This window comes from Stylophora pistillata, chromosome 9 (genome assembly GCF_964205215.1).
Source record: "Stylophora pistillata chromosome 9, jaStyPist1.2, whole genome shotgun sequence".
Taxonomy (NCBI): Eukaryota; Metazoa; Cnidaria; class Anthozoa; order Scleractinia; family Pocilloporidae; genus Stylophora; species Stylophora pistillata.
Window position 1 is genome coordinate 14,057,592 of NC_142527.1, and position 26,366 is coordinate 14,083,957.

The 26,366-nt window shown below is 37.2% G+C and overlaps 2 protein-coding genes and 1 long non-coding RNA gene across 7 annotated transcripts in view; 2 read left to right on the forward strand and 1 right to left on the reverse strand.

Annotated features, from left to right (window-relative positions):
• LOC111334882 (serine/threonine-protein kinase A-Raf) lies at window positions 1-24,147 on the forward strand. Of its 5 annotated transcripts, none has more exons than XM_088732428.1 (20): window positions 16-180; window positions 3,949-4,050; window positions 5,390-5,638; window positions 7,260-7,363; window positions 9,309-9,360; window positions 9,793-9,849; window positions 10,595-10,662; window positions 11,174-11,251; window positions 14,587-14,649; window positions 15,539-15,695; window positions 16,520-16,577; window positions 17,214-17,416; window positions 18,141-18,258; window positions 18,424-18,508; window positions 18,894-19,070; window positions 20,032-20,078; window positions 20,335-20,453; window positions 21,131-21,262; window positions 21,711-21,845; window positions 22,336-24,147. In XM_088732428.1, the coding sequence occupies exons 1-20, from the start codon at window positions 16-18 to the stop codon at window positions 22,522-22,524; spliced, it is 2,358 nt and encodes a 785-aa protein (XP_088588554.1). In that variant the 3' UTR covers window positions 22,525-24,147. The 5 variants fall into 5 exon arrangements, with proteins under 5 accessions (XP_088588553.1, XP_088588554.1, XP_088588555.1 ...); XM_088732429.1 differs by lacking the exon at window positions 16-180 and adding an exon at window positions 3,598-3,736; XM_088732430.1 differs by lacking the exon at window positions 16-180 and adding an exon at window positions 3,647-3,730.
• The window catches only part of LOC148723466 (uncharacterized), a 5,566-nt gene continuing 2,236 nt past the window's right edge, over window positions 23,037-26,366 (reverse strand). The window contains exon 3 of the long non-coding RNA XR_015991455.1: window positions 23,037-24,432. This is a non-coding gene — a long non-coding RNA (uncharacterized LOC148723466). The remainder of the gene's footprint in view (window positions 24,433-26,366) is intronic.
• The window catches only part of LOC111334884 (U8 snoRNA-decapping enzyme), an 8,623-nt gene continuing 6,885 nt past the window's right edge, over window positions 24,629-26,366 (forward strand). The window contains exon 1 of the mRNA XM_022940701.2: window positions 24,629-24,915. Within this exon, the coding sequence (XP_022796436.1) occupies window positions 24,790-24,915 (126 nt within the window). The 5' untranslated portion in view covers window positions 24,629-24,789. The remainder of the gene's footprint in view (window positions 24,916-26,366) is intronic.

A 26,366-nucleotide genomic window follows, 5' to 3' on the forward strand; every position in this document is an offset into this window, starting at 1 on the left:
ATTTTAAATTTCCAGATGACTGTGTTCTACGGGATGAGAGGGGACGAGATTATTTGTTTTCATATCAACACAAGAAGCAGCCCCTCTAATATGGTCCGTAGATTAGAAGTCATCGAAAGCGGGATGTTAAATCTGCATGGTCCATACAGTGCGTGTTTATTTGCCACGCCTAGTACAGAGGTAAGTATAAGTGTTGTATTTTGGTCCCTGAAACCTGTTTGGAGCTTGTTAGATGAAAAAATATTCCATTAATCGCAAGTGCATTGCTGAACAACTTGTTTGCTTTATTACAAGAATCAGAATGCAAGACATAATAAGGAAACAAAGCGTAATGTAGGTAAACATATGACACTATACTACTTGTTGTTTCTATTCTCATGGTTAGAGATGGAAAACATTGCTAAGAGTGAAAACACTGCTTGCACTGAAAAGTAAATTGAAGTATGAAAACTGGACAAACCTTTACGAGCGACTAGAGAAGAGCATTTCTTTGGCCAGCATTAAGATTTCAGTCCTTTCCCTTAGGAAACATAAAAAAAAAAATGGCTCAATATTTTGTAAGTTCCCCTTTACAAACTGTTTTGTCTGATTGCAATATTTATACCTTTATTTGGCTCATAGATCGAGCGAAGAATAACGGTTGTGTGGAACCGTCGTTTCTCTAGTAAGAATAAAGAGATAGGGCATTAACACGTCAGTATTTCTCTGGGCAACCAAAAAACTGCTTTCAATATACCAGTCGTGGCCAGGCAGAATCTGATAATTTTCTGGCGGAGCATTTATTAATCCTTGCAAATGTAGATGGAATGCGAAGGGCCTTTTTGTTTGCTTAATGTGGGCTCCGATTTGAGATCTCTCGTGTGTTTTCAGTTCCACGTGCAGGAACGTCCGCAATGTTCGGCTCTGCAAAACTTTTGGGATTGAATACTGATTGGCTGAGCCAGTTCGTCCTTCAAAATCTTATTCTGATAGCTCTCAGAGCTGAGATGTCTTACAAGTTCGATCGGTCAGCTTTGTCGAAAAGGAGGTAGCTTAATCTCGATTACGTCAGTGTCGTAATTAGCGTCTTGCGAAGGTCAGGAGGTCTGTCAAAAGACCAGAATTAATTAACCATTCCGGATTTCTTTTCCTTCTTTTCTCCTCCCTTCTGTTTCTACGTTATCCGTTTGGGCTGACGGATCGGTCTTGTTAAGATTCAAAACTGTGTTCATACGCAAATGGCTCAATTTGGCAGTTGCCCGCTAGTTTGCTGCACGAAAACGGAAAACATAAGGAACCACGTACCGATGTGCAGGCTGAAAAAGTGTTGAAATGCTCATAAATCAGTAAAAGGTAAAAAAAAGTTATACTTGAGACTTTTCACGAACCAGCAAAGTTTATTCAAACACGGTAACTGTTTATTTTCATTTTCTTTTGGGCTTCACTGAACAAGTGGTACAATTTTAAAAGTTTAATTAAATGTTTGTTTGGTTGTTCATCCTGTAAGACCATCGTTCGTCTGCCTCGTTTTAACGTCGGCACATGCGCAGACGTTTGACCACTCTGTTGTCAGGGTCTATGGGGACTAAAACGAGCATCCCTGGGAACGAACATGGTAATACACGTTGCATGTGTGACGATAAATAGAAATTACGTGGGCTTCAAACCCTTACAACGCGGGAGATAATAGTCTTACTCCCAATATAGGCCCATAAAGAGCGGATGTTTCTAACCGTTGGTTCAAAGTTTTTCATTCGTTTTCTCGACTTGGTGCAATTCGATTACGTTCGTTAAATGTCCGGCTTAACCGGCAGTTCATCTGAGATTTACGTGGTGCGTGGTTATGGTGCTAAATCATTTTTTGTCCTCAGGCCCCGCGATTTTTCCTTAGTAAGAATTCCGTTCGGCATTACAGTCAATCAGGCAATTTCATGAAACACTTTTGCTCAGTTTTATTTACTTAGAGTAACCGATGTCGAGGATCGTTCATTTCCGCGAGATGTCACTCTGAACAAAAAAGTTCATTAGATAAAGAGGAAATTCGCACTTCCTGTAATAGTGGGAATTTTAAATTCTATACTTTTGATGGGTATGAGTCGATCACGACCAACGAATTCATCATAGAGATACTTTTTCAAATGTCAAAAGGTTACTAATCACAATTTTTTTTTACACCTGTGATGTCTGGATTGACGCTTAATCTTAATTAGTTGAATTTTCTAACTTGAATATTATTTTTCCCAGGTCCTAAGATTGATGGTTAGTATTGATGAATTCAAAATTGGGTCTACGAATTTATCATCGGTCAAAAGTGTTTAACTCACTTTTTACTAGAATACAAAGAGAGAAAACATTTTCCGCGGGGTATAATTTGACAAACAGATACTGTTAACGAGTGACTGTTCACATCAGACAGTAGTAAGATGTGATGATTTTTTTTACACTCACTGTGATGATTATTTACACTCACGACGAGGGTATGTTTCTAATTCAGCATTGGCATACTTCTAACATACTTTTTAATTCTAGCCCCTTGCCAGCCTTAAAGCTCCTTTATAATGGTTGATATTTCTTTCCGCAGTTGTGCATCTAACTTGTGAACAAAAAAGCTTTTAGTTTAAGTAAATATTTGTTCTTGAAGAAGCTAGAACTTGAATTGACATATAGTTTCCATAGCAACTCAACGATGGAGAGATTGTGGTTACGTTTTTTCAATTATTGCTTCTTTTTCACTCCAAATGCTGTTGTGTCATGGTTTTCAAGCGGTATATTTAAAAAAAAGTTGTAGTTGAAATGATTTCGATGGTGTCAAAAATATTCTTGACTAAATGCAGACAATCCTGATTGTTTGAGTAGCGTTGGTTTCCGTGGCTCAGCAGATGATATCCAAACTAATGCAGTGTGGGAAGACAAAAGATTCCTAAGATGCAACAAACTTGAAGATTGTAGCCGATTTCAATTGTTCACGAGAAAAAAAAACCGCAATTATTTTGAGTTCTCTTAAATGATAGCGAGGCAAACAAAACTTGTGACATCTTCGATCTGATGATACAATATTCGATAATACTCTCTATAGATAAACCAAAATACCCACATTTATCAGTGTTTTTATGAGTCTTCTACTAGAAACATGGTGGAGAGAAAAGGAGGAAAATATGTAAGGAGTAAAGGATTATTAAAATGATGACTGCTTGTCAAGCTGTCGAATGGCCCAGCGAATATGCAAACAACGCGATATTCTTTTTATGTGTTCATTTCCCTTTTAAAATTATTTTAAAGAGAGTTTCAATTATTTACCTCTTTAAAACACGCACATATTTAGGTCGATGAAAAATCTAAGGGTTCTATTAATAATTTTTGCGTTCAGAGAGGACTATGTCACCCCTTTCAAGCACTACACGTTTACACCTCTTGAACGCAAGAAATCTTTGATAAAATGGTCACTGAAATGTAAGAAGTTTACGAGAGTCATGGAGGATTTTTTAGCCGACTTCTTATCTTTAATTCAAACAAAATAATTATCGTGAACAGGGAATGGATTAATTTTACGGTTTTATAACAACCTCTATCGTAACCACGACTACCGTCTAAAACTCTTCCCAGAGTTCTTTAGGATCGTGCCAGTATGAGCTCTAAGGTTCCTATCACGTGACATGAATCATTTACCTGAAAAGAAATTATCATGGCGGTTGTGGACTCTCAACACACGCTAGATTTTGCTGAATTCGATGAAGATTGCACGAATCACGAGGTGGAGGTAATTTCTGAACTTTTTCCGATTTTAAAGAGAAGACTGCAAAGCTTTAGCGAGCTTGTCTGCAGCTTTTTCGTGGTCGATTTGGGTTTTCGTGCAGAGCTTGCGAGCAAATGTTGTTTTGTTTTGGTGGTATGGTGCATAAGTGGAAATAGCTAATTGTTAATCGACGAAAGCAATCTAACTAACATTCGATCTTTCCAAATCCTTTGCAGGTTAATAGTTTACAAAAGGTGATCAAGCTTACGAAGGAAAATCTACACAAGATAGAAGGACAAGTAATCAACGTCCAGCACCCTCCCTCGATTTTCTTGGAGGTGGGTGACAATTTTCACTGGGTGACAATTTTCGCTGGGTTGCACGCAGGAAATAAGAAGAAATTTGTCTACAAAGCACAGACAGAAAAACGTCTCCGAAATGGTTTTAGCTGTGGCAACCGTATTCAACATGGAAAATGTTATTCTTTAAGCGTATTTGCATTTTATGTTAAAAATAAAACGTTTTGCAGTATTTTCTTAATTTGTCAGCAAGGATATGAATCGAAATCTCGGCCACGAGAAATTCAAATTGCAAGCGATGAATTAATACACATAATTTAAGTTTTTTTCCCTTCTGCTACCTTACTATTCTACGAAATCATTTAATTTTTATTTACAAGTTATTTCTTTGCTCGATTGATGTTGTTTTGCTTGGTACGTGGGTCACATACAAGACGCAGTAGCCTGCAATCTTATTTGTATTTATTTACGGGAAATGAAATCATTGCTTTTTGACGCATTGTAAACTTGATGGGCGATAAGATTTTGAAATTTCTACCATCCGTTAGGCTGATTGCACATATGTTTAGAAATGCTGATCATAATATTCGGCAAAGTCGAACGAGAAATCAAGTTCACTGCTCGAGCAAGAGATCGTCGATGTGTCGTTGTTTACTAGTTCTGATTGACAAACAGTTCAATTTTGATTTCTTGGTGTGTTACCTCTTTGAAAATTTTACTGGTTGCAGTTACAGTATATCACCTTTTGATGGGAGCTGATGAGAGCTTCTCGAAAAAATTTGTGCATTTCGATTTTGATCATCAACATTGGTATTGTTCGCATTGTTTTCGTGATGTCTTCAACATTGTACGTCTTATAATATTATGCGAAATGCTTTGGTCTCAATTCTTTTAATATACCTTTCATTGTTTCTCTGATGTTTTGGTGCCAAGGAAGTGACAATACGGTAAAATTCCGTTTTCGAAGCGATCATGCGGACGTGAGAAATGGCTGAATCTGTTTATGTCGATTTGAGTTCATAATCAATTCTAGTGATAAAAGGTAATTAGCCGGCCAGTATTCTCTTCTTAGTCGCCAATGGCTTATCTATACGATGATCTTGCGCGAGCGTAAATTTGCGTTCGTAACAGAATGTTTTTGTTAAATGGATTTTCTGCTCCTAAGCGATGAAATTTGTTTCTTTGCTTGTTTTCTGATTTACAAGTACGTACGTAGATTAAAAGCATAAAACCAATTACAACTTGGATCACCATTTTGCTAAGTCTATTACTAGTCTGAGGTTTACCAATGTTAAGATCCTGGTGTGCTGCCAATTAATTTCCTGACTCTCTTAACTTACCAGATTATTTGAAATTGGTGTTTGGTTTATTTACTCAGGAATATGTGGACTTACAGAAAAGACTTACTGAGTTAACAACTAGAGAAAAGGTCCTACTAGAGAGAAGAACAGCAACATGCTCGACCTCATCTGCAGAACCCAGCCCTCACAGTACAACCCCATCTTCATCTGGTGCTACATCTCCGATACCAAGCTCAAGAAGTAGTTTTACTGGAAGCGATCACCCATTTTCACCTCCCCTCCGTGCCCACATAAGAGTACGTCTCCCCAATCATCAATACACTGTGGTAGGTATATTTCTAAAATGTGCACAGTGTTTCTGAACAATTATGGCTGGATATAGCAAACTACCTGTATCTGTTGAGGGTGACAAGGGTTATGAAAGTTTGCCAATCCACAGCATTGTTTAGCAAAATCAGGTGATTCAAATCCAGATCAGAGTTAACATAGACCTTGTCATGGTATAAATTTATGGTGTACGAGTGTGTATATATTTGTTTTGCCTTTGCTTTTCTCTGACAATGCTTAGATTTTACCATATGTTTTCTGTCTTTGGAGTTTTAACATATTGAGAACTAAATAACTAAAATGTATTATGTGCAACAGAATACAAACTAGATTTCTTCCCCTTGTGAGGTGAAGGGGGGGAAATGCTTATCAAAATACTGGTAAATGCAAATCAAAGTAAGATCCCTTATTTTGCATTGAATATTGGACTCAGTAAAGCCTGAATTTGAAAATTATGCAGAAGGAACCTAGGATTTTGTACAAGGGACTAGAGAAGATTACATGATGGGAGACCTGTTTTAAAGCCTATTTTAAATGGATTAATAGATGGACATACTAGTAATGTTCAACTTGAGAACATACATTACATGTACATCAAGAATTACTTTTAACTCATTCACAACTCAATGTATCAGCATGTTTTGGTAACAGGGGACAGGGAGTTTATTTGGCCTGTAATATTCATAAAATAATCAACTTCCAGGTAGTTGGTGCCCAGACAGTAAGTAATTTATTGGTATGGGGAAGAAAGACTCTAACTCTTGTTGAAAGTGGTCATAGGAAACTTTATTTTGTCTTGGAAGTTTTCTTTTTTGCATCAATATAATGACCTATACCCTTGATTAGTTAGGAGAAGTCAAAGAAAACAAACTGACCCATTGGAAGGGATTTCCCTGCATTGTTAAGGGGAAAACTGCAGTTTTGAACATGATTTTGCAACAGCTGAAGGACAACATGCTGTAACACATGCAGTTTTGTGTAAAAGTATGAACAAAGTATATGTTTTTGTTCATTGCTCTATTATAATTAGATTTAGAGCAAAAGTTTGCTTGAAAATTTTAGCAATTTTTCCTCAGATTTGTTACAAAATGGAATTCTGGGTAAAAGCATATTTTCTTTGGCTGGTGTTCAAAATTTCTCTTTGGAAAGACTATAGAAATCTATGCGCACTCTCTATTTAACATTTTGAGAGCTACAGTATTTCTCACGTGCATTGTACTTGTAACATTGTGCATACTTGATGCTTGTGCGATTCCCACCCATGCTATGCAAAAACACACCCAGTGCGTGTCATCACACAAAAATGCTTGCCCTCTTGGTTGCCCTTTAATGACAGTATGGTCACAGAAGTGGTTTACCAAATGTTCTTTTTTAATGGACTTGATGCAGATTGAGTTGTTTTTTTGGCCCCCTACTCTGGCCACCAGGTGGCCTTTTAGTCTGGCTCCAAATAACACAGTATAAAGTCAAACAGTGCCTCACGAAACTTGGATTTTTGGTTAGCGATTCTGATTTTCAGATGTTCATTTTATAGCACTATGAAGAAAAAAAAAATTGCCCACCTGTGTTTTGTAGATTTTTCCACATTATTATTATTTTTTTTTCTTTTCTTTTTCTAAGGTTAAGTGTAAACCAGATGTGACGTTGAGAGAAGCATTAGATAAAGGAATGAGAACAAGAGGTCTAGCACCAGAGACTTGTTTAATATGTAATTTTCAAACCAGGTGAGTTGTGATGTTATGCACGTACACCACCAGTGACCTTGTCATTTATCAGCTTGTAAAGCACTGACCCTTACTACAGTACAGCTGAAATGTCAGTTAATAATCTTGACTTGAAACTTATCCTTGTTACCCAAAAGTTTTGAGATCGGAGGCTTGAGTTGTGAATGTTTAGATACAATTTTAGAAAACAAAATGTTTAGAGGATGCTGATGTAAAGGATGCAGCTTAACTCTTGAATGCAAAATATTAATGATAGACAAAGTGCTTGATGTTCTGCCTTCTTATCGTATAACTTGATCATAAAGTATGAAAACAATTTCCATTTTTCCACTAGACTCAAGTGGCTTCCCATGTAGCTAATAACAGACAGAAAATGCTTTCATATCCATTACGCTCAAAGTTAGAATTATTGAACTTACCCAGTAGGACCATAAACATTTTGTCTCCTCTTTGGCATGGAACATAGTCTTTGTCTTACTGTCAAGACTCACTGCCACTTACAACGTAAAGAAAGATAGAGTTGGTGAAAAGTTTATGTGTACAGGTCCTCTGTAAAATGTGCTCCATCTGAAACCAGTGTTTGCTACTCATCAGACGAACCAAAAAATTTTGAACTGTACCTGAATATTTGAATCATGTGATGAAAATTGGGACAAGTAACACAACTCAGTTAAGTCAAACTGGTAGAGAGTAACAACTGCTGAGATCAATTATGCAATGGGTTGTGTTCAGGGGCAAAAGAGCCAGAAATATATTTCCTGCACCTGGTAAGCTCATTTCTCCCATCTTTTAGAAAGGAGACCTTTTTGTTGTAATAATTTCTTACTAATCTTGAAGACAAACATTGATTAGTTGCTAGCTGGCGTAATGCCATTGTCTGATGTCTCCAAAACTTTTTTTTTGAAAGACAGAAAGTCTCACAGACCTACATGGGTATTATTCCTCGAGGCTCTCATTCAAACCATGGAAAGACAAGCCAACTCAAGAGATGTTGATTTTTTTTGTAATATACTTAGTGAAGTAATTTAAAACAAGTAGGAGATTTGAAATGAACTCTTTAGTGCAGTAAATTCACATACTAAGCTAGACAACAGACATGTTCATAATTTTGGACAGGATTCATTTTATGAGGAATGTACTAGTCCTGAAATACCTCAGATGTGAAATAAAAACAATTTCTTTTACCAAATGACATTTTAAAAACACAGTTTTAAATAGAAGGATAAGTTTTGGTCTTTGGTCATTTGAATGTAAATATATTACAGTAACTGTACAGTTATATGCCATTTAAAATGTTTGAAAGAAACAATTTTTGTATCAAGTTATGTGTTAAGTCCTTTGGGTTTCTTGTCCTGAAAGTCTCAAGACTCCACTTGATTTTCTTACAAATTCTCAGATGTCCCGAAACTCATCTCTCATCCTTAATCTGTAAGATTTTTGAGAATAAAGAATAAATGTTTGAAATTCAAGGGTAAACTCTTGAGGGAATGTTAACTTTCATTTCAGCAACACTGTATTTTCTACATCAGTTATGGTGTGGTGTACTGTAATTTTAAGTTTGCTTCTGGGACTTTTATTTCCTCTGTTACATCATGTTTTTTTACTCAAAGAAGTTACCAAGTTTTAGAAATCGTAGCACCGTCAGTAAGAGAATCTGGCAACTATTTTGTGGGGGGAGGTACCATTGTGGCTCATTTCTTTGCTGTTGGTGCACAGTGAATGAAAAGGGAATTATGAGACCCAAGTTGTTGGCTGATGAAAAATTCAACTAGTGATGCATTTTTACTTGATGTCAAATTTTGATATGGTCACCATTAATGTTGGTTCCAATTACAGTAAAATGACTTAAACAGGGCCACCTAACAGTTTCCAATGAAAGGGCTGATAAGTTTTTGATTAAGATTAGAACTTGTAAAATGATACTGTGAATATGTTGTGTGTGCAGGGATATAATCAGCTGGGACACTGAACTGTCCAACTTCATTGAAGGAGAGGAGGTAATTCCAAGAGTAAATATTTTCACGAATTTTTCATAAATAATCTCTTAGAAAACTCTAGTTTCCCTTTATATCCACGTGAAGGGGAAGTCTCATGAATTCCACTTAAAAAAAATTAGCAGCTTTAACATCCATCATTTAATTCTACACGATTGTTTGTGGAGAAGTGGCTGTTACAATAACCCAGCTGCTTTGAGTCAAAATGTTAGGATCATTTTCATGGGTGAGCCAGGGCTTTTTTTTTCTAAATGTTTTTTTCTAACTCAGTTATATCTAAAGAAGCTCAAAGATTTTTGAAGATTCCGGAAGGATTTCTTTCTCAGCGTTGTTGCTAGTACTTTTCTTCATAAAATTGGAGGGCTTGGGAAAGTATGATCATTCCTAAAATTTCTAATACATGCCCCTGACAAACTATGTTAATTGTCTTTGCAGCTATCAGTTGAGAGAATTGATGATCTTCCAATTACTGGCCAGTTTAACCACAGTTTTGTAAGTCTTAAAAACTTTGTCCATTAATTTATTTTCTTTTTATTTTAAACATGCAGTAAATGGCTTGAACCCAGGGGTAACATGTGAAGGTGTAGTCTGATCGTCTGGGTCAGTGTAGTCCTGAGAAGGACTTTTGTTGGTGGTAGTGACTGACGTTTCGACAACCTGTGTGGAAGTCATCATCAGAGTCAAGTGAATGATTGTTGTCAGTAGAATGTTCTTATTCCAGTTCGTGTAAAATGATGATCAAGTAAAATGATGATCATGTTAAATGATGATCATGTTAAATGATGATCATGTTCTTATTCCAGTTCGTGTAAAATGATCATTAATTTTTACACAAACTGGAGTAACAACATTCTACTGACAACAATCATTCACTTGACTCTGATCATGACTTCCGCACAGGTTGTCGAAACGTCAGTCACTACCACCGACAACAGTCCTTCTCAGCACAACACTCACTCGGACGATCAGACTACACCTTCACATATTTTAAACATGTAATTTGGTGACACACCTTAAAAATGCATATTTTCCTGCCAATAGTAATTGGTGGTTACTAACTAAATAAGTGTTATGGGAAATTTTAGCTCTGTAATAATTATGTAATGCTTTTTGTAGTATGTGCATGTAGTCAAGATATCTTGGGTTGTGGGGTAATCCATTTACCATAGTTTCTAGTTTGGGCAAAATTAGACGTTTTGCTTATGGATAAGACTAACATGATGCATATTTTTTGCAGGCCAAGAAAACATTTCTATCTTTCCCATTCTGTGACAGTTGTAAACAGCGTCTATTAATTGGATATAGGTAATAATAATAATAATAATTTACATTTCTAAAGCGCTAAAATTATAAAATATTCTAAAGCGCTTTACAACATTATTAACTACAAATATTAAAATGATAAACGACAAAATATCAAAACAAACTGTAAGCCAGCTTGAATAGATGTGTCTTAAGCTTTGACTTAAAAATCGTTACACTTGGACTATTTCGAATTTCAAGCGGCAGTTCGTTCCACAAAAAAGGTCCAGAACGGGCAAAGGCACGATCACCAAAGGTCTTAAAGTTAAACAACCAATTTATGTTGTTCAGCTTAATTCATCAACAGGCTCTTTACTTGAGCACACATTTTGGCATCTTAAGGTTTCCTGGATACCCTTTCTGTAGTTTGGCAGATACAAGTGTACTCCACCATTACAGGTGTACTTGTGTGATAAGAAAACATTTCCTTTCATTTTTGGTCATATTTTTGGCATTTGGTTCTGTTGTTTTTCAATGAAAATTTTGTAAACAAATGTTGGTTCTTTCATGGTAGATGTCAGAACTGTGGTTACAAATTCCACCAAAAGTGTGCAGCAATGGTTCCTCCCTTTTGTGAGCAAGCTGTTGTAGGGTGAGTTCCAATATAACTATTATCAGTTTCTTTCAAGTTGATAGTTTTCTTTAGTACAGTGCATGTACAGCTCATGCATGTATATGATGAGACGGTTCAGTTTGTGATGAAGGATCATTTTGAATTGAAGTCAGTCAAGAGCCTTAGTGACTGGCAGAAATTTGTGCTGGCTGCAACTGCTCATCAACATGGCAGGAAAATCAAAATTCATAAACATACGGATAATATACCTAAATCCACCAGCTCCAAATGTTTTGCATTTGACTAGGACATGCCCATGTCGTTCACTGTGAGTGAGTTTTATCTCCAGAACCAAAAGTAAATATGCAAAAGTGACTTTAAGAGCTTCTCTTACTGCCACAGAAGCAGAAGTCTGGTTGTTTACCAAAAGCAAACTGACGCAAACAGATAATTTGATGGAATGTAAAAATTACTTACCCTGTCAGGCTACCGATCAACCTCATTAAGGTGATTCCTCAGAAAAAAAGTTATTGAACAATTTTTTTGAAACTACCTTTTAAATGTTCCCTAGCTATGCCCATTTCTAAAAATAGAAGAAAAAAGATAGGTCAACATGCTTATGTAGAAGATATGATGGGCCAAACTTACCCCATTTATGCCTGTACTGGCACTAATAATGTGCGTTGTCTCATCGGTTTATGGTGTATTTTGTTGCAGCTGGAAGCAAGTGTTTTTATAGTAACATTTGAAAAAAACTTAATAAGTAGAAAGTCTTGAGTGTGTGGATCAATTTGATATCCTTTTGTGGTAAAACCATGCAATTTCAGACAACATCAACTCAAAATGTTCCTCAAGCTGTTGCTTTTAAGGTCATAATTTGCATCCTTGAGTAACAGGCTTGGTATATGCTTTAAGCAATGTTTTTTTTTTCATTTGAAGAATTTTTATTTTCTTTTCCCCAATTTAAAGGGAATAAATTGTACACCAAAGTTATTCTTAAAAAAATGCAGGACACTACACTCATGCAAGAGCTAAAGACTATTGTACCTCTTTACCTGGTCCATTGATTGAAAAATAATATTGTGTTTGGAGTGGGTGTGCATTTATTTGCTTGATTATGTGATTTTTATGCACAGTACACCGGGATGCGCAATGCAACACTGAGGAATCACCTTAAGTATACAAGATGTTGCTGCGTTTTGATCAAATTCTAATTCCAGGTTTTCCTGGGTCTGTTTCTTTTTACAAGGAATCTTTAGCATCTGAAACATTTGCAAATTAAATAGCTGGCATTTTCAATTACTATGACAGGGCATCTGACAAATTGCGGTGGTGTGGATCTGCATAATTCGCCTACTTCCGCATCCTCCGCATCCTTGGGGCATTTTTCCGCATAATTTCTACATAAGCGAGAAAGCAACTGCTTACCATCTTCAGAAGCAAAAATAGCAAAAAGATTGATCATTTTGAAGAAGTTATTCACTCAAAACAGCGACAAAAACACGCCTTTCGTTTGAAAACAATTTTAAACTGCTAGGTGTTCCATGCATTTTTTTGGTGAATGGCCTGGGTTCTTGAGACTTCCGGTGTCCAGTTTTCCTCATCTGATTTAATGGCTGGTTATTAAACTTCAGACAAACTCTCTTAAGTGTCCCTCTTTAGTCTCAAATAATTTTCGAAAATTCTGTAGCACTAAAGGATTACAAGCAAAAATGAAGTGATAGTGGGTATTTTTAAGTGATTTTGATGTGTGTGGCTAAAAGTGCTATGTAAAAACCAGTATTATCACTGACTTGTGGTTCAATGGTCTGGAAAAAGTACAGCTACAACAGAAAGAAGATGGGTTACCTTGAAAACCCAAGGGTGACGGACAAATTTTATGACCCTCATGCATTCTAAGTTGTTATAAGTTGTAAATTAGTGAAATCAAATTTGATACAGAAAAAATCATTGCAAAATAGTATTTGAAGATTGTATGTCTACATTTGGCAATCAGTTTTTTAAGAGAGACTTTGAACTGCAGTGGCAAATCATCTAATCTGCTCTTCAGGAACAACTATATACATGAGCACTCATTAACTGAAGTCTTATTATTATTATTATTATTATTATTATTATTATTATTATTATTATTTTTGACGGTAAAAGTGAACGGTAAAACACGACGTTTTGACTGTGCTTTGGTCATTGTCAAGTGAATGGAATGAAATACAGTAAATATATGTATTTGTTAAAAATGGGATCATTGGATAATGCAATTCAAGACTTTTTATTGGCTAAGCCATTATGGTATATGAGCCAATATACCATAATCTACAAATATGGTAAGCGTACGTGTCAGCTCAAAATCAAAAGGGAGCTAAAAAATCCAGTTTCTTCTTACAAAATAATAATTTCTTGGGGGTGTTTTTAATAAAACAATTATTCCACTCGCGCTTGTTGGATATGAGATGATTATAGCCAACTCGGCGCTATGCGCCTCGTTGGCTATCTATCATCTCATATCCAACGCGCGCTCGTGGAATAATTGTTAAATATACACATACGAAATATAAAAAATTTTTTGCAGGTGTAAACAAACAATAAAACTACAAAGAAAGTGCTAGTAAAAAGCTAATTAAAAACCTTAGCACGAATTGAACCAGACTGTACATTGAGAGCAGGTCTTAGCTTGTGAATAAAAAACATCTCATAGACGAGACAATCAAATTTGTTCGTGCACTTCATTAAGGTGCTAAAGCTCTTTGTAAGATCCTTTGGAGTCAAAGAATGTCAAACATTGGAGTCAAAGAATGTCAAACATTCTTTGACTCCAAAGGATCTTACAAAGAACTTTAGCACCTTAATGAAGTGCACGAACAAATTTGACTGTCTCATCTATAAGATGTTTTTTATTCACAAGCTAAGACCTGCTCTCAATGTACAGTCTGATTCAATTCGTGCTAAGGTTTTTAATTAGCTTTTTACTAGCACTTTCTTTGTAGTTTTATTGTTTGTTTACACCTGCAAAAAACTTTTCATAATTTGTATGCGTATATATACATATATTTACTGTATTTCATTCCATTCACTTGACAATGACCAAAGCACGGTCGAAACGTCGTGTTTTACCATTCATTTTTATTGTCAAAAGTTTTAAGAAACCCTTGCTTATAAGGATTATTATTATTATTATCATTGTTATTAGTATTAGTATTATTATTAATATCATTGACATTTTCGTTGTTATTGTTATTAGTACTGGCATATGCAATATTATCCTTGTCCTTGTGGGAAGTGGGGTTGTCTTGGCTAGTATGGTAGTAAATGCAAAGTAAAGTTTTTTGTTATGTCTTATTGGTTCCTAGAAGTAATTGTAGATTGTTTTTACTTAGGGAGGAAGACATGTGTATGTATTGGTTTGATTGGATGATGGAAAAATGGAATAGTTTGAAATTGTTAGTTTGAGAATGATGTGGGTTTTCCTTTATAATTTTATTCTCTCTCTGCTCTATATCACATGGATATCCAATATGTGTATACACATGTAGGTTTCTAAAATATAGATCAGTGTTTTTTTCTGCTTCCTTGATTCATGTGTAATCTTCTGTTCACCTGTGCTATTCTGAAGGTGCAAGCCAGTAACCGAGGCAGCTCTTAAGAATGCAGAGGAAGCAGGCTGAAAAACTTTGCTTCTTAGGAAAACACAACAGTATTTACTGCATGAGGTTCATCCTTCAACATATACATGTATAGCATCTTGGGCCCGATGTGCCCAACAATTGGCAGATTAAGAAGGAAGTTGAAGATGCTATGGTACATTATTTTCCTTCCAAAGTAGGGTCTTGTGAGTTGATTTTGTTGTGGAAAGAATTTTCCGGCTTACTTTTTCTACATTCTTTAGCGCTGCTCCTATTAACCCTCTAACCAGTAACAGTTTTTCTTACCAATTGAATGGAAACAAAACATACATTGTTCTATAGAGCAAGGGAAATTGTCATTATTTTTTTATTTATCACAGTATTCTACTAAGTTGCACTGGTCATCATCAATGCCTTTATTTTATTATATTTTTATCAGACATTGCTGTTCTACTAAAACTATGGCACGCCTCAAAATAAATCTCTATTGTGGATAGTACAGTAGAGCCCTGCTAACTTAAACTCCCAATGGAAACGAAAAATGGATTTAGTTAACAACAAATGACAGAAAAAATTGGTCAAGGGAAAGTGGATCTTGTTTGAGTTACTGGGTGCTTTAAGTTAAAAGAGTTTGAGTTAGATGGGTTCTACTGAAGTGAGCAGTAGGTACATGTACTCTAGTAAATTTCCTGTTTTCACATTTTAGGTTACTCTCAGAGAAACAGTTTGACTTCTTCAGCCCAGATGACAGTGAGTTGGACATGGCAGCAATTGAAGTATTTTCTAAATCAAGAGAGCGTTCAATATCTGCTCCGGATGTTTACAGATGTAGAATCATCAGTGGAAATGGTCCTTTAGTTGAGGTATGGAATACTGCTTGATATAAGAAACTACAATCAGTGGCAAAAGTTTTGGCAAGCTCTTTTACCTTTTTTTAATTTTTTCCCATGACTTTCATTTATTTCCCACTCTCCTCAATTTTATTGTTGCCTTGTGTCGCAAAGTGGTCAGCAGTTTCTTGCAAAATTATTGGGGGGAAAAGCAGGTGAAATTAGCTCCCAGTTGGCTTGTTAGTGCAGTTAGTAGAGCTCTGCACTGATATCGCAGAGGTCATGGGTTCAAATCCCTTACTGGCCTGAATTTTTTTCAGGCCTTATTTCCACCACTTCGTAAGTGGGATTCATTATTGCAAGGATTGCCTTCATACATTTCATGAAACTGCAGTACACATATCTGAATTTCATACATTCAAATTCACTAGTTGACTTATTAGAAATGAATTACTAGATTGCTGTTTATCATGTTGAATGGAGGATTGTTGACAACCTAGCAAAAAGACACGTCAGCTGCTTTTGCCACACATAGTATAGTTAGATCTAAATTATTATTGAATGGAAGTGTGATAATTAATAGGAAATGAATCAAAAAGGGGCTTATGTGGTGGTGCATGTATATATGTAGTCTCCAACATATTAATTTTAACAAATTGCAGCTGACCACAGTCTTGCATGCAAGCTGTATGTTAAACATTGAAGATGGTGGTGAAAATGATTTTGACACCGTATTGCAAAACATACAGCTCCCTCTAAGTCAATAGTTGCCTCAATTACCAGATTTTAACAAACTGTAAGAATAGTTTGTTTGTTCGATGTTTTGGTCAAATTGAAGTCATATCTTTCTTCTAAAGGATCGATGCGGACCATTTGTTCCCACATTCGGCAAGGAAAGTACACCAACAGTATCAAGTAAGAATATTGTGTTATGGTTTGAGCAAATAGGGAGCCAAAGAGCTACTTGGATTGAACACTGCCCATGAGCTATTCTGTTAACAGTTGTCCAGTTTGTCTTGTGGCTGTTTTTCAAATGTGCTAAAAAGCTTTGTCAATCATTCTTGCTCTTTTATTTACACGCTAGTTGTTTTCTTTTATTTACAAGCCAGTTGTTTTCTTTTATTTACAAGCCAGTTGTTTTTCTTTTGGCAGTCTAAATCCCACAGGGATCAACGAACGCTTTTCGTTCCACTAATTTATTTGTGTTTTTCTCGTTGCCATGTACCCCCCAATAACGTAGCTCCATTTTCTGCCTTTAAAAGCACACACAACCCACAATTTCTCTATTCGCTCCGACGAAGGGCTAACGCTCGAAACGTCAGCTTTTGTAATCGTTACGGTGGCCAATTTACCATTTCAACTTTGTTGATATATCCAAATTATTTCGTTACCCCCACCGACGCAGCCCCAAACAGATTCTTTAGAAACTATCAGCCTTTATTCATTTGTTTTCTTTTCAGTTGTTTGTTAAATCTCATCCCGTGCCTAGCTTTTTGAAGAATGCTATTTATCGTTGTGGTAATTTATAAACTTTGAATAATATCTCTGCAGCTGTAGAAGCCAGCAAATTACTGCAGAGGAGACACAGCCGAACTTCAAGCGTTGGTAATGCCAATCCAAGATTGTTTGACAACAACTCCCTTGTGCCAAACAATGAGCATACAAACAAGATAGAGAACCCTATTGTGAAGTCTGTACTAAATGGCACTGTCCTGTGCCACTCACCGTCCAGTCCTCAGAAACCCAAGAAATCAGTGAGTTTTCTAATCATTACTCAAGAAGACTGTATAAGGAAGATAAGGGTCAGTCAGCTTTCAGGATGGCCAATATTTCTGAAGTCTATCCTGGTTTTAATGACACGGAGTGACTTGTGATACTACTACTACTCCTGCGAATAGGTTGCTAGCTCAGGAAAGAGTTACCCACCCACCCACCCACCCGCCCTTCTTTCTTTCCTCAAATTTTATCAGGTTTTCCTGATAGTCCTCTGGGACCCTTTTTTGTCTTTGTCATTCGGAAGTATCCGGGGTTGAAAGTCAACAGTAGAGGTGTCCATATGCAAGAAAAAAAAAAAAAGAAAGAATATTCGAGTAAATGAACAAGCAAGGAAATAAACTAAGGAATAAAGATATTAGAGAATTGAAAATTTGTGGGTGCCGGAAGTACTTAATGTATCGGAGAATAAATGAATAAATAGATATGAAAACTTGATACTCTTCCAGTGATTAGTCGGGGAGCGAAACTGGCATAGATTAACTTGCTGTGCATTCCAAATAAAAAAATTAAATAAAGTTATTTTATTTATTTGGTTTTTTTTTGTCGTTATCACTGTGTTTTTCATGATAGACCTACTTAACATTGTTTAAATTTCTAATAGTTTGTTGATTGCAGAGTTCATTGCATCGTTTGAGGATGGCTAGTGGTGATTACTGTTTTGAAATCCGAATATAAATAACACTCAGTACTTCGTCTCTTCAGGTGCAACGCATGCGAACTAACTCCACAGACGACTGGGAAATCTCAGAAGGTGAAGTTCATCGCGGACCGAGAATAGGATCAGGTTCATATGGAACAGTTTACAGAGGGACATGGCATGGTAGGGCTTAATGCGCCTGTTATATCTTTAACTAACGTCATACAAACCACTCACACACTGTTGAAACCACGATGTAGCCAATAGAATCGTTATTATTGGACCAGTAGTAACTTCACAGATACTTGTATAGGCTTTGTATGATATTGCCTTGTTTTTAATCTCTAGGGGCAGTGGCTATTAAAACGTTAAATGTGTCAGAACCAAGTCCTCAACAGTTACAGGGATTTAAGAACGAGGTGGCAGTATTAAGGTATGTACGGAGATGTAGCTTGTTCTATCCTGTTAGACAGTGTTAATCAATACCGATTAATCAAGTCCTCAAATATGTATTATTTAGCCAGTTGTTTTTGACTCAACAAAAGGATTTTTCGAATGATATTCAGGCTTTTTCAGGTTTGGAGTATAATGCTTTAACCGTGAGTAAAATCCTAATTAAGGTTAAAGACAAAATGTCGGTGGATGTGAAGTACACTCATGGAAATTTATTGTTGTATCCTTTTTGAATTAGTTTTCCTTGTATTCCCCTCAAATGCTCTTTTTTTCCTTCTCTCATGAAGCACAGTAAATTGTCTTATCTTTTCTGATCATGGCTTATGGTTATTGTGGTCCTATCAGATACTCACTTTGTTCTGCAGAAAAACGCGACACGTCAACATTCTGTTATTTATGGGCTGTATGGCCAAACCAGAACTAGCGATTGTGACACAATGGTGTGAAGGCTCAAGTTTATACCGTCATCTTCATGTCACAGAAAGTAGATTTGAAGTTCTACAGTTGTTGGACATTGCAAGACAAACAGCACAGGGAATGGAGTAAGCATTCTTTGCGTCAAATAGTTTGCGTTCTGTTGCTGTAAAAATCCATCTTTTTGTTGTAAAATACGACCTCAGAGTGGGTGAATCGAGGAGAGTGTCATTATAGGGCTCTTTGTGGATGGTGCATTTTAAAGCCTTTGCTTGTACTCCTTGTACTCCCTGTACTCCTTGTACTCTCTGTACTCCTTGTACTCCATGTATTCCTTGTACTCCTTGTACTCCATGTACTCCTTGTACTCCTTGTACTCCATGTACTCCTTCTACTCCTTCTACTCCTTGTACTCCATGTACTCCTTGTACTCCTTGTACTCCTTGTACTCCTTGTACCTCTTGTACTCCATGTACTCCTTGTACGCCCTGTACTCCTTGTACTACTTGTACTCCTTGCACTCCTTGTACTCCATGTACTCCTTGTAGTCCTTGTACTCCCTGTACTCCCTGTACTCCCTGTACTCCCTGTACTCCCTGTACTCCCTGTACTCCTTGTACTCCCTGTACTCCTTGTACTCCCTGTACTCCTTGTACTCCCTGTACTCCATGTACTCCTTGTACTCATTGTACTCCTTGTACTCCCTGTACTCCTTGTACTCCATGTACTCCCTGTACTCCTTGTACTCCTTGCACTCCTTGTACTCCTTGTACTCCCTGTACGCCCTATACTCCTTGTACTACTTGTACTCCTTGTACTCCTTGTACTCCTTGTACTCCTTGTACTCCATGTGCTCCTTGTACTCCCTGTACTCCCTGTACTCCTTGTGCTCCTTTTACTCCCTGTACTCCTTGTACTCCTTGTACTTCTTGTACTCCTTGTACTCCTTGCACTCCTTGTACTCCGTGTACTCCATGTACTCCTTGTACTCCCTTTACTCCTTGTACTCCCTGTATTCCTTGTACTCCTTGAGACATGGGTCGTCAAGAATTTTGGCTTTGTACTGATAGATATCTTTTTTATGCACAGCTATCTTCATGCGAAGTCCATAATCCATAGAGATCTCAAGTCAAATAGTATCCTTTGGTTTGCAGACACCTCTTTGTCATAATAATTACGTTTGTTTATCCAGTCCCACACTGACTCGTTCTAGTTTCTCCCTATTTCGTCACTACGTTATCTACTGAGTGGCAGGTGAAAAAGTGCGGAGTGGTGAAACACCAAATGGTTAAACTTAACAACGGAAAACTTTGTAAAGAAGTCAGTTAGTTTTGGTTTGTTACGTGACTGTGATTGTTTGGTTTTTGTCGTAATATCCTTAGCTTTTTACAGACATATTTCTACAGGAGGACTTAACAGTTAAAATAGGTGACTTTGGTTTAGCGACTATCAAATCACGGTGGAGTGGAAACCAGAATTTCGAACAACCATCCGGCTCCATTCTGTGGATGGCAAGTTCTTGAACTGTTTTTTTTTTGTTCTTGTTATGTAAGGACAATCCTGGCGAAAACTCCACGGGACATTTCCCAAAATCACACTTTACGACTCTCTATGAATATATTGCGGGTAACCCTTGTAATGATGTTGTAAAAATGATCAAGCGTTCCTCTCCCCCTTCTCTCTCCCCCCCCCCTTCCTTTTGAACGATTACAGCATTAAAGACATTAAGCTCAACAATGTAAAGGAGGGGAGATGGTTGCCCCAAGACTTATATCCAAGGTTGCACATCCTTTGGTGAAAAAGAGCAAGGGCGGTGCAAAGATCGCGAAAAGTAATTTCAGTATGGGTGCTCAGTATATCCCCAGACAACGTCAACTGCTGATTTACGATTATCTTAAACTAGGATATGTTGTCATCACAGGCCTTAAGAGAACTGGCTCTCCACTCCCTCTTCCGGGTTGAGAACTATTTAATCGGTTAGGGTTATCACGTATGTGAATTGTCTTACTTGCCGGTAATGCAACTCAATAGGGTCGTCGATTCAATAATCGCCTTCTTCGTTTAAATTGTGTGCTTAAATTTTAATCGAGGGCGGACTATTTATTGTGCCGATTGATTTCATGTCAGGCGAAGTTACGGAAGGAACTTGTTTTCAACATAACACGAGATTTTTCAATCTTCATTGCAGGCGCCTGAAGTGGTGCGGATGCAAGATCCAAATCCCTACTCATTCCGTTCTGATATTTACGCGTATGGAATTGTACTTTACGAGCTACAAACCAGTATGTTACCTTATCCCCATGTAGGGAATAAAGATCAGGTTCGTACACCACTAAATTTATGAGCGTGTTTTCTAACAGCATGTAATTTTTGACGTATCATGGTTATTCCTGGCTATGTCGTTACGCCAAGAGAAAAATGTAGGATTATTTTCCCTTGATCGCACGTTATCACTGCTCACTGTCGGTGCCATGTATGATAAGCTTGCTCGCAATACACAGAGACACAGAGACAGTCGCACGTTAACACAGAGAAACTAAGAGAAGAAGGAATTGAGAAATAACCTGCTTAAGATAGAGAGGCCTATGGCCAATGCAGAATGATTGACTCAGTGATGTTTGCTCAGTTGCGTGGAGTTTCCCGGAGGAGCCTTGTTTCTATGAATCACTAATGGCGTTAAGATTCTTCGAATAATCAGATGCACTTCAGATGAATGAAAATGTGAGTTATTTGGTGATCGTTTTCTTTTCATTTTTTCTTCCCCTCAGATCTTGTACATGGTTGGTCGAGGTTTTCTGAGGCCTGACTTAAATAAACTTCGATCAGACGTACCCAAGAGTTTCAAAAAACTTTTATTAGATTGTATCAAGTTCAAAAGAGATGAAAGACCACTCTTTCCTCAGGTCAGTTAGCTTGTGTAAGAATGATGATAAGATTTAACTCGCGTATACCCGTACACATTCTTGAGTGGTTAGGGGCACTTTTAGAGTGAAGCGGTTTTTATAGGATCACAAAACAATGATCGCAGCTTGGGCGGGTCTCTGATATTGATTTCGTTAGAAACACAACAGCCTTTTTCGTTACCTACATACTGGATTGATTTCTCAAGTGTAGATTTTAAAATGTTTTTGGTCAGTGTTACATCTAACAGCTGTTAACCAGACTGAACGAGCTCGTTTTCTTCAAGGGCGGCAATTACCACCTGTTAATTATTTTCTATGCCAAATCTTTCTCTTTACGGCAAGTACATTTAAACGTTGCTTTTGTAAAAGGCATTTTTTTCGCTGTTTTACTTTGCAAACTGTTGCTGTTGGTATGATTGTCAAGTTGCATTAGCTGCGTTTTTGGTAGATCTAATGCTTTTTAATAAAGTTCTAAAACAATCTTTCGCAGGTACTTGGATCTTTAGAGTCTCTTATACGATCTATGCCGAAGATCCACCGAAGTGCATCCGAACCCTGTTCGTTAAATCGTGCCGGAAAGATGAACTCAGAGATCGGTTTCTTTGGGGCCCCACCCGAGACCCCCATCAGTCCATTTGGTGCTTACCAGCCGTTTTTCACTGCAGTAGCCGGGTACTAAACGACGTAAAAAGGAAATTGCCTCCTCTTCAAGCTCTTTGCGGAGGTATGGTGGAAAGACGTAGTATCTGTCACGCACAATTTCGCGTGACCTACGACAGGGATGGTCACACAACTTAACGTGTTTGCTAATGGTACTCTTAGGGAGAGAGAAAAGTGGAAATTCGAAAAACAAAAACCTGTCGTCGTGGCAATTCCGCGAATTATGCGAAGATTCCTTTTGATGTGTGCGTCATGAAATGGCTTTCTTACCAACATTTATAAGAGCCCTCAATTCACAGGTAGAAAATAACGGGCGATCACCCTACTTAGCGTTTAAAACAACTTACACACCACAAAAGGGGAAAAATACACCTCAGACTCTGACCATTAGGCCAGTCCAAATAAGAAGGCTCTCACCATGAAGCTCAAGACACGGAAGAAAATTCCAGCAGTTGTATCTCACGCTAAAGACTTAATTTATTTTAGAGCGTGCGTATATATACACACATTCCTCAAGGTATCAAAGCAGGGTGTTTACACTGGAGGAAATCTGGAACGTTTCTGTTGCTGTATGATTCTAGCAACATCAGCGTAATTAATTGAAATGGAAACAAAACAAACCAAAAAAAAAATAACAGCAAATTAAACCGAAATGAAGCACTGTGTAACATATGAGAATGAATTTGCCTGCTTAAGCCCTTTTCTCGGGGCGTGAAGCATTTACAAGATTTTATAAGGAAATGGAAAATACATATTGAAAAAATGGGCCCAACAGGATCATGGAAGGTGTTAAGCTTGCTTGCTCGCGGATTTTTTTGCAGCCTTATTAAACGCACTTAAAGAAGGAAAGATAGGAAATTCTTTGCTGGACAAACAATAAACCAAATGACTTTCTGTCGTAGGCAAAGAATTTAAAATGTTGTCAAAAGTTGAAGCTTTGTTTAGTTTGACTTCTATTCATCAAGGACATACCACTTTGGCTTTCTCTTCTTTTAGATATTTATTGGTATTTACGTATTCATTTGTCTGTCGATACCAGAAAACCACCGACTATCTTGCGCTAGCTGTATATGCCAAGGAAATGCTGCAGTGGAGAAAACTTCGGGATTTCAATTTACTTTGAAAGTCCATACTAGTTTCACTAAATTGTTAACAAATTAAATGAAAGCATGCCCTCGCAAGCGAGTGCGATATCGCATGTTGTAAGTTTTGTATGCGTGTATCGCTGGTCTGTTTATTTGTATTCGTGAAGAATTTTTCTAGATTTTGTTATCATTGCATATTATTTTATAGTGTACATGTGACTTTGAAGCACTGCGTATTGAAGTAATGCTGTGCATTGACCATTTCTTTTAACTTATCTTCAGAAATGAGCAGTCTCCAAATATAGGCACGCACCGTGTGCGAAAATCAAGTTTTTTGGACGCAGTGATGTAAGTAATTCGGTAGATGGGGCTGGTTAATAGATACCTTTATTTTAATGAAATGCTGTATTTGTGCAAAATTTTGCAGACGAGGCTTTTCAATGAAATTGCGCAAAGTTCAAAGTATCATCTCCTAACTTATAAAATTGTATATTTTAAATATTTAACGACACTGTAAATGATGCAGTAGCACGGAAGTATATAAAGTTCAGATCATATGTGTGCGCTTTGTTGATTCCTTACGCCCCAAATATGACCAAGATCTAATTTCTCCTCATAATCAGTACATTATTGCAGCTCAGTCTTTGGGAGCGCCTATCTGATATTCGAAACAGGCGGGTTGGAATCCCTTTCCCTCATTACATATAGTTCATTCAAGCGGTACCGAAGCTGGTAGAGATCACCCCGATGAGAGGAGTCCTTTTCCCTCCAGAGGACCCATACAGTGGGGTGTTCCTGCATGAAAGCGGCTCGGCGTCGGAGGCAAGGCCATCTTCCGTCCACTGCAAACGATTTCAGTGAAAAATTTGTCAAATTACAAATCACAGCTACACTTGGTGGCTAGATTGGCTGCTAAGCACATCATTTTTTTTTTCAGTGAGGTCATTAAGTGTCACGGTCGTTATCTTTATAAATGCGGAGAAACCAGTTTACCCTTGGACACATGCCATGCCAATGTTATACGTCCACACTACCTTGGTCCCTAGCTAAAGCGTAGTCCAGTCCCTGTTCTCTTTATACCGGGGAGAACCCAGACGCTGGGGAAATGGGATGGAATTCATCCCCAGTCTTTTCGCTTAATTTATCAAAAATTCAAGATGGCTTCCGTAGCTATACAGTATTAGGGGTCTTCACGCACAATGAGTGTTATTTCACGCGCCAATTCCTTAGCTCTTCAAGGTTACAAACACTGTTGTCATGTAATGTTACATACTCCTGTGGAGGAAAAGTTATTTGGCTTTTATCCTCTAAAACAGGCTGTCTTGGTAAGTACCTCTTTGTTATGCATGCACTCTTTAGTTTTTCTTAAATATAGAACTGACCTTCCAAAAATTTATTATATGACGAATCCGGCCCTGCTCGTGCAATCCCATACAAAACTATAGTGAAATCTGACGTGTGCAAGGCCGGACGGGTTGTCGAAAGCCGTTCTGAGAAATAGCCGTCTGGCCCCGCTGCCCTCACGTCGCTTTGTAGCAAAAAACTTAAAGAAAACAGTTATGAAAAAAAGAAAAGAAAAAAGCCACGTTTTGCAAGAAATTGGGAGTTTCTTGGGAAAGAGTTCCATATGATAACCCCATACATTCATTAAGCATTCCATTTCATAAAGACTAAATATAAAGGTTTCTTGGCAACACACTATGCATAATTAATGTATGGGGTTATATGGAACTCTTGCCGTTTCTTGTTCTGACACGAAAAGAAAAGGAAAATTCACAATTCCAGAATTTTTTTGTGCTTGTGTGGCCATGTGTGCCCTTCTATTGCGTCCTGTAATTTAGATTGAAATTTTCAACACTTTGTGGTTGTATGATGAAATATTTATTGACTGAGTTTGGTTAGGCCGGACAAAAAAATATTTGGCTCTTGGTCATTAAGCATGGACCTTGCAGCGCTCAGTCTGTATATCATGACCTAGAGCCAAATATTTTACTATGCGACCCTCCCACTCGGTCAATAAGTATGTAATATTCACCTTCTAAACAGTAATGGATGGATCTCTTTATCACTAATAATGTTTTTTTAGAGCAAGCCAAGTGTATGCATGAACAGTTAGATTGATAGTACTGACTAAAGTTTGAAAAAAAAAAAACTATATATTGACTGATGGAAAGATTAGCCAGTAAGGTACATTATAATACATTAGACTTACTATGAAAATATGTTTGGTTGAGAGCATTCAATCATGACACCATAGCATGTGAATTTAATATGGCAAAAAGAATATATACAACAGATATCACATTTCAAAGTCTGCCTAGTTTCCAAGCCCCTCATTAGTGTAGTGTTCTTAAATTTTTGCAAACTCAGAAAGAAACTCAAAATGTGAAAAAAAAAAAAAAAAAAAAAAAATAGAACGATTATTAAATTTGGTTTCTGCATGATATCATGATTTATCAAATCTCATGTCTGCCTTATGTGCCTTAACCTTCCTCTTTGGTAGGTGAGAGAAACTCAGATCTTGGTTTTTGTTATTCATGATTATATGCCCAACTGATCTCATCCTATAATTGCTTGTATATGTTATTCACTAGCTTGAAGCTCTGTTTTGGGAAAAACTTTCCTTGTGGTCTAGGGTATTGGTCAGGGGCAGTATAAGACAGAGGTCACATTTTTTTTAATAGGGACCAACTTAGAGTGAAAGTTTTTTTGTAATAGAACTCAAAACTTTGCTCAACTTTTTACAAGAAAAAATTGTTTCACAGAATTCAGAAAT

What these genes read in the sequence shown, in the direction of transcription:
- LOC111334882 (XM_088732428.1), top strand. Translation starts at nt 16, where the DNA reads ATGACTGTGTTCTACGGGATGAGAGGGGACGAGATTATTTGTTTTCAT. An exon ending in TTGCCACGCCTAGTACAGAG is followed by an intron (nt 181 to 3,948) that starts GTAAGTATAAGT and finishes AATCCTTTGCAG; the next exon opens with GTTAATAGTTTACAAAAGGT. An exon ending in TAGAGATCTCAAGTCAAATA is followed by an intron (nt 20,079 to 20,334) that starts GTATCCTTTGGT and finishes AGCTTTTTACAG; the next exon opens with ACATATTTCTACAGGAGGAC.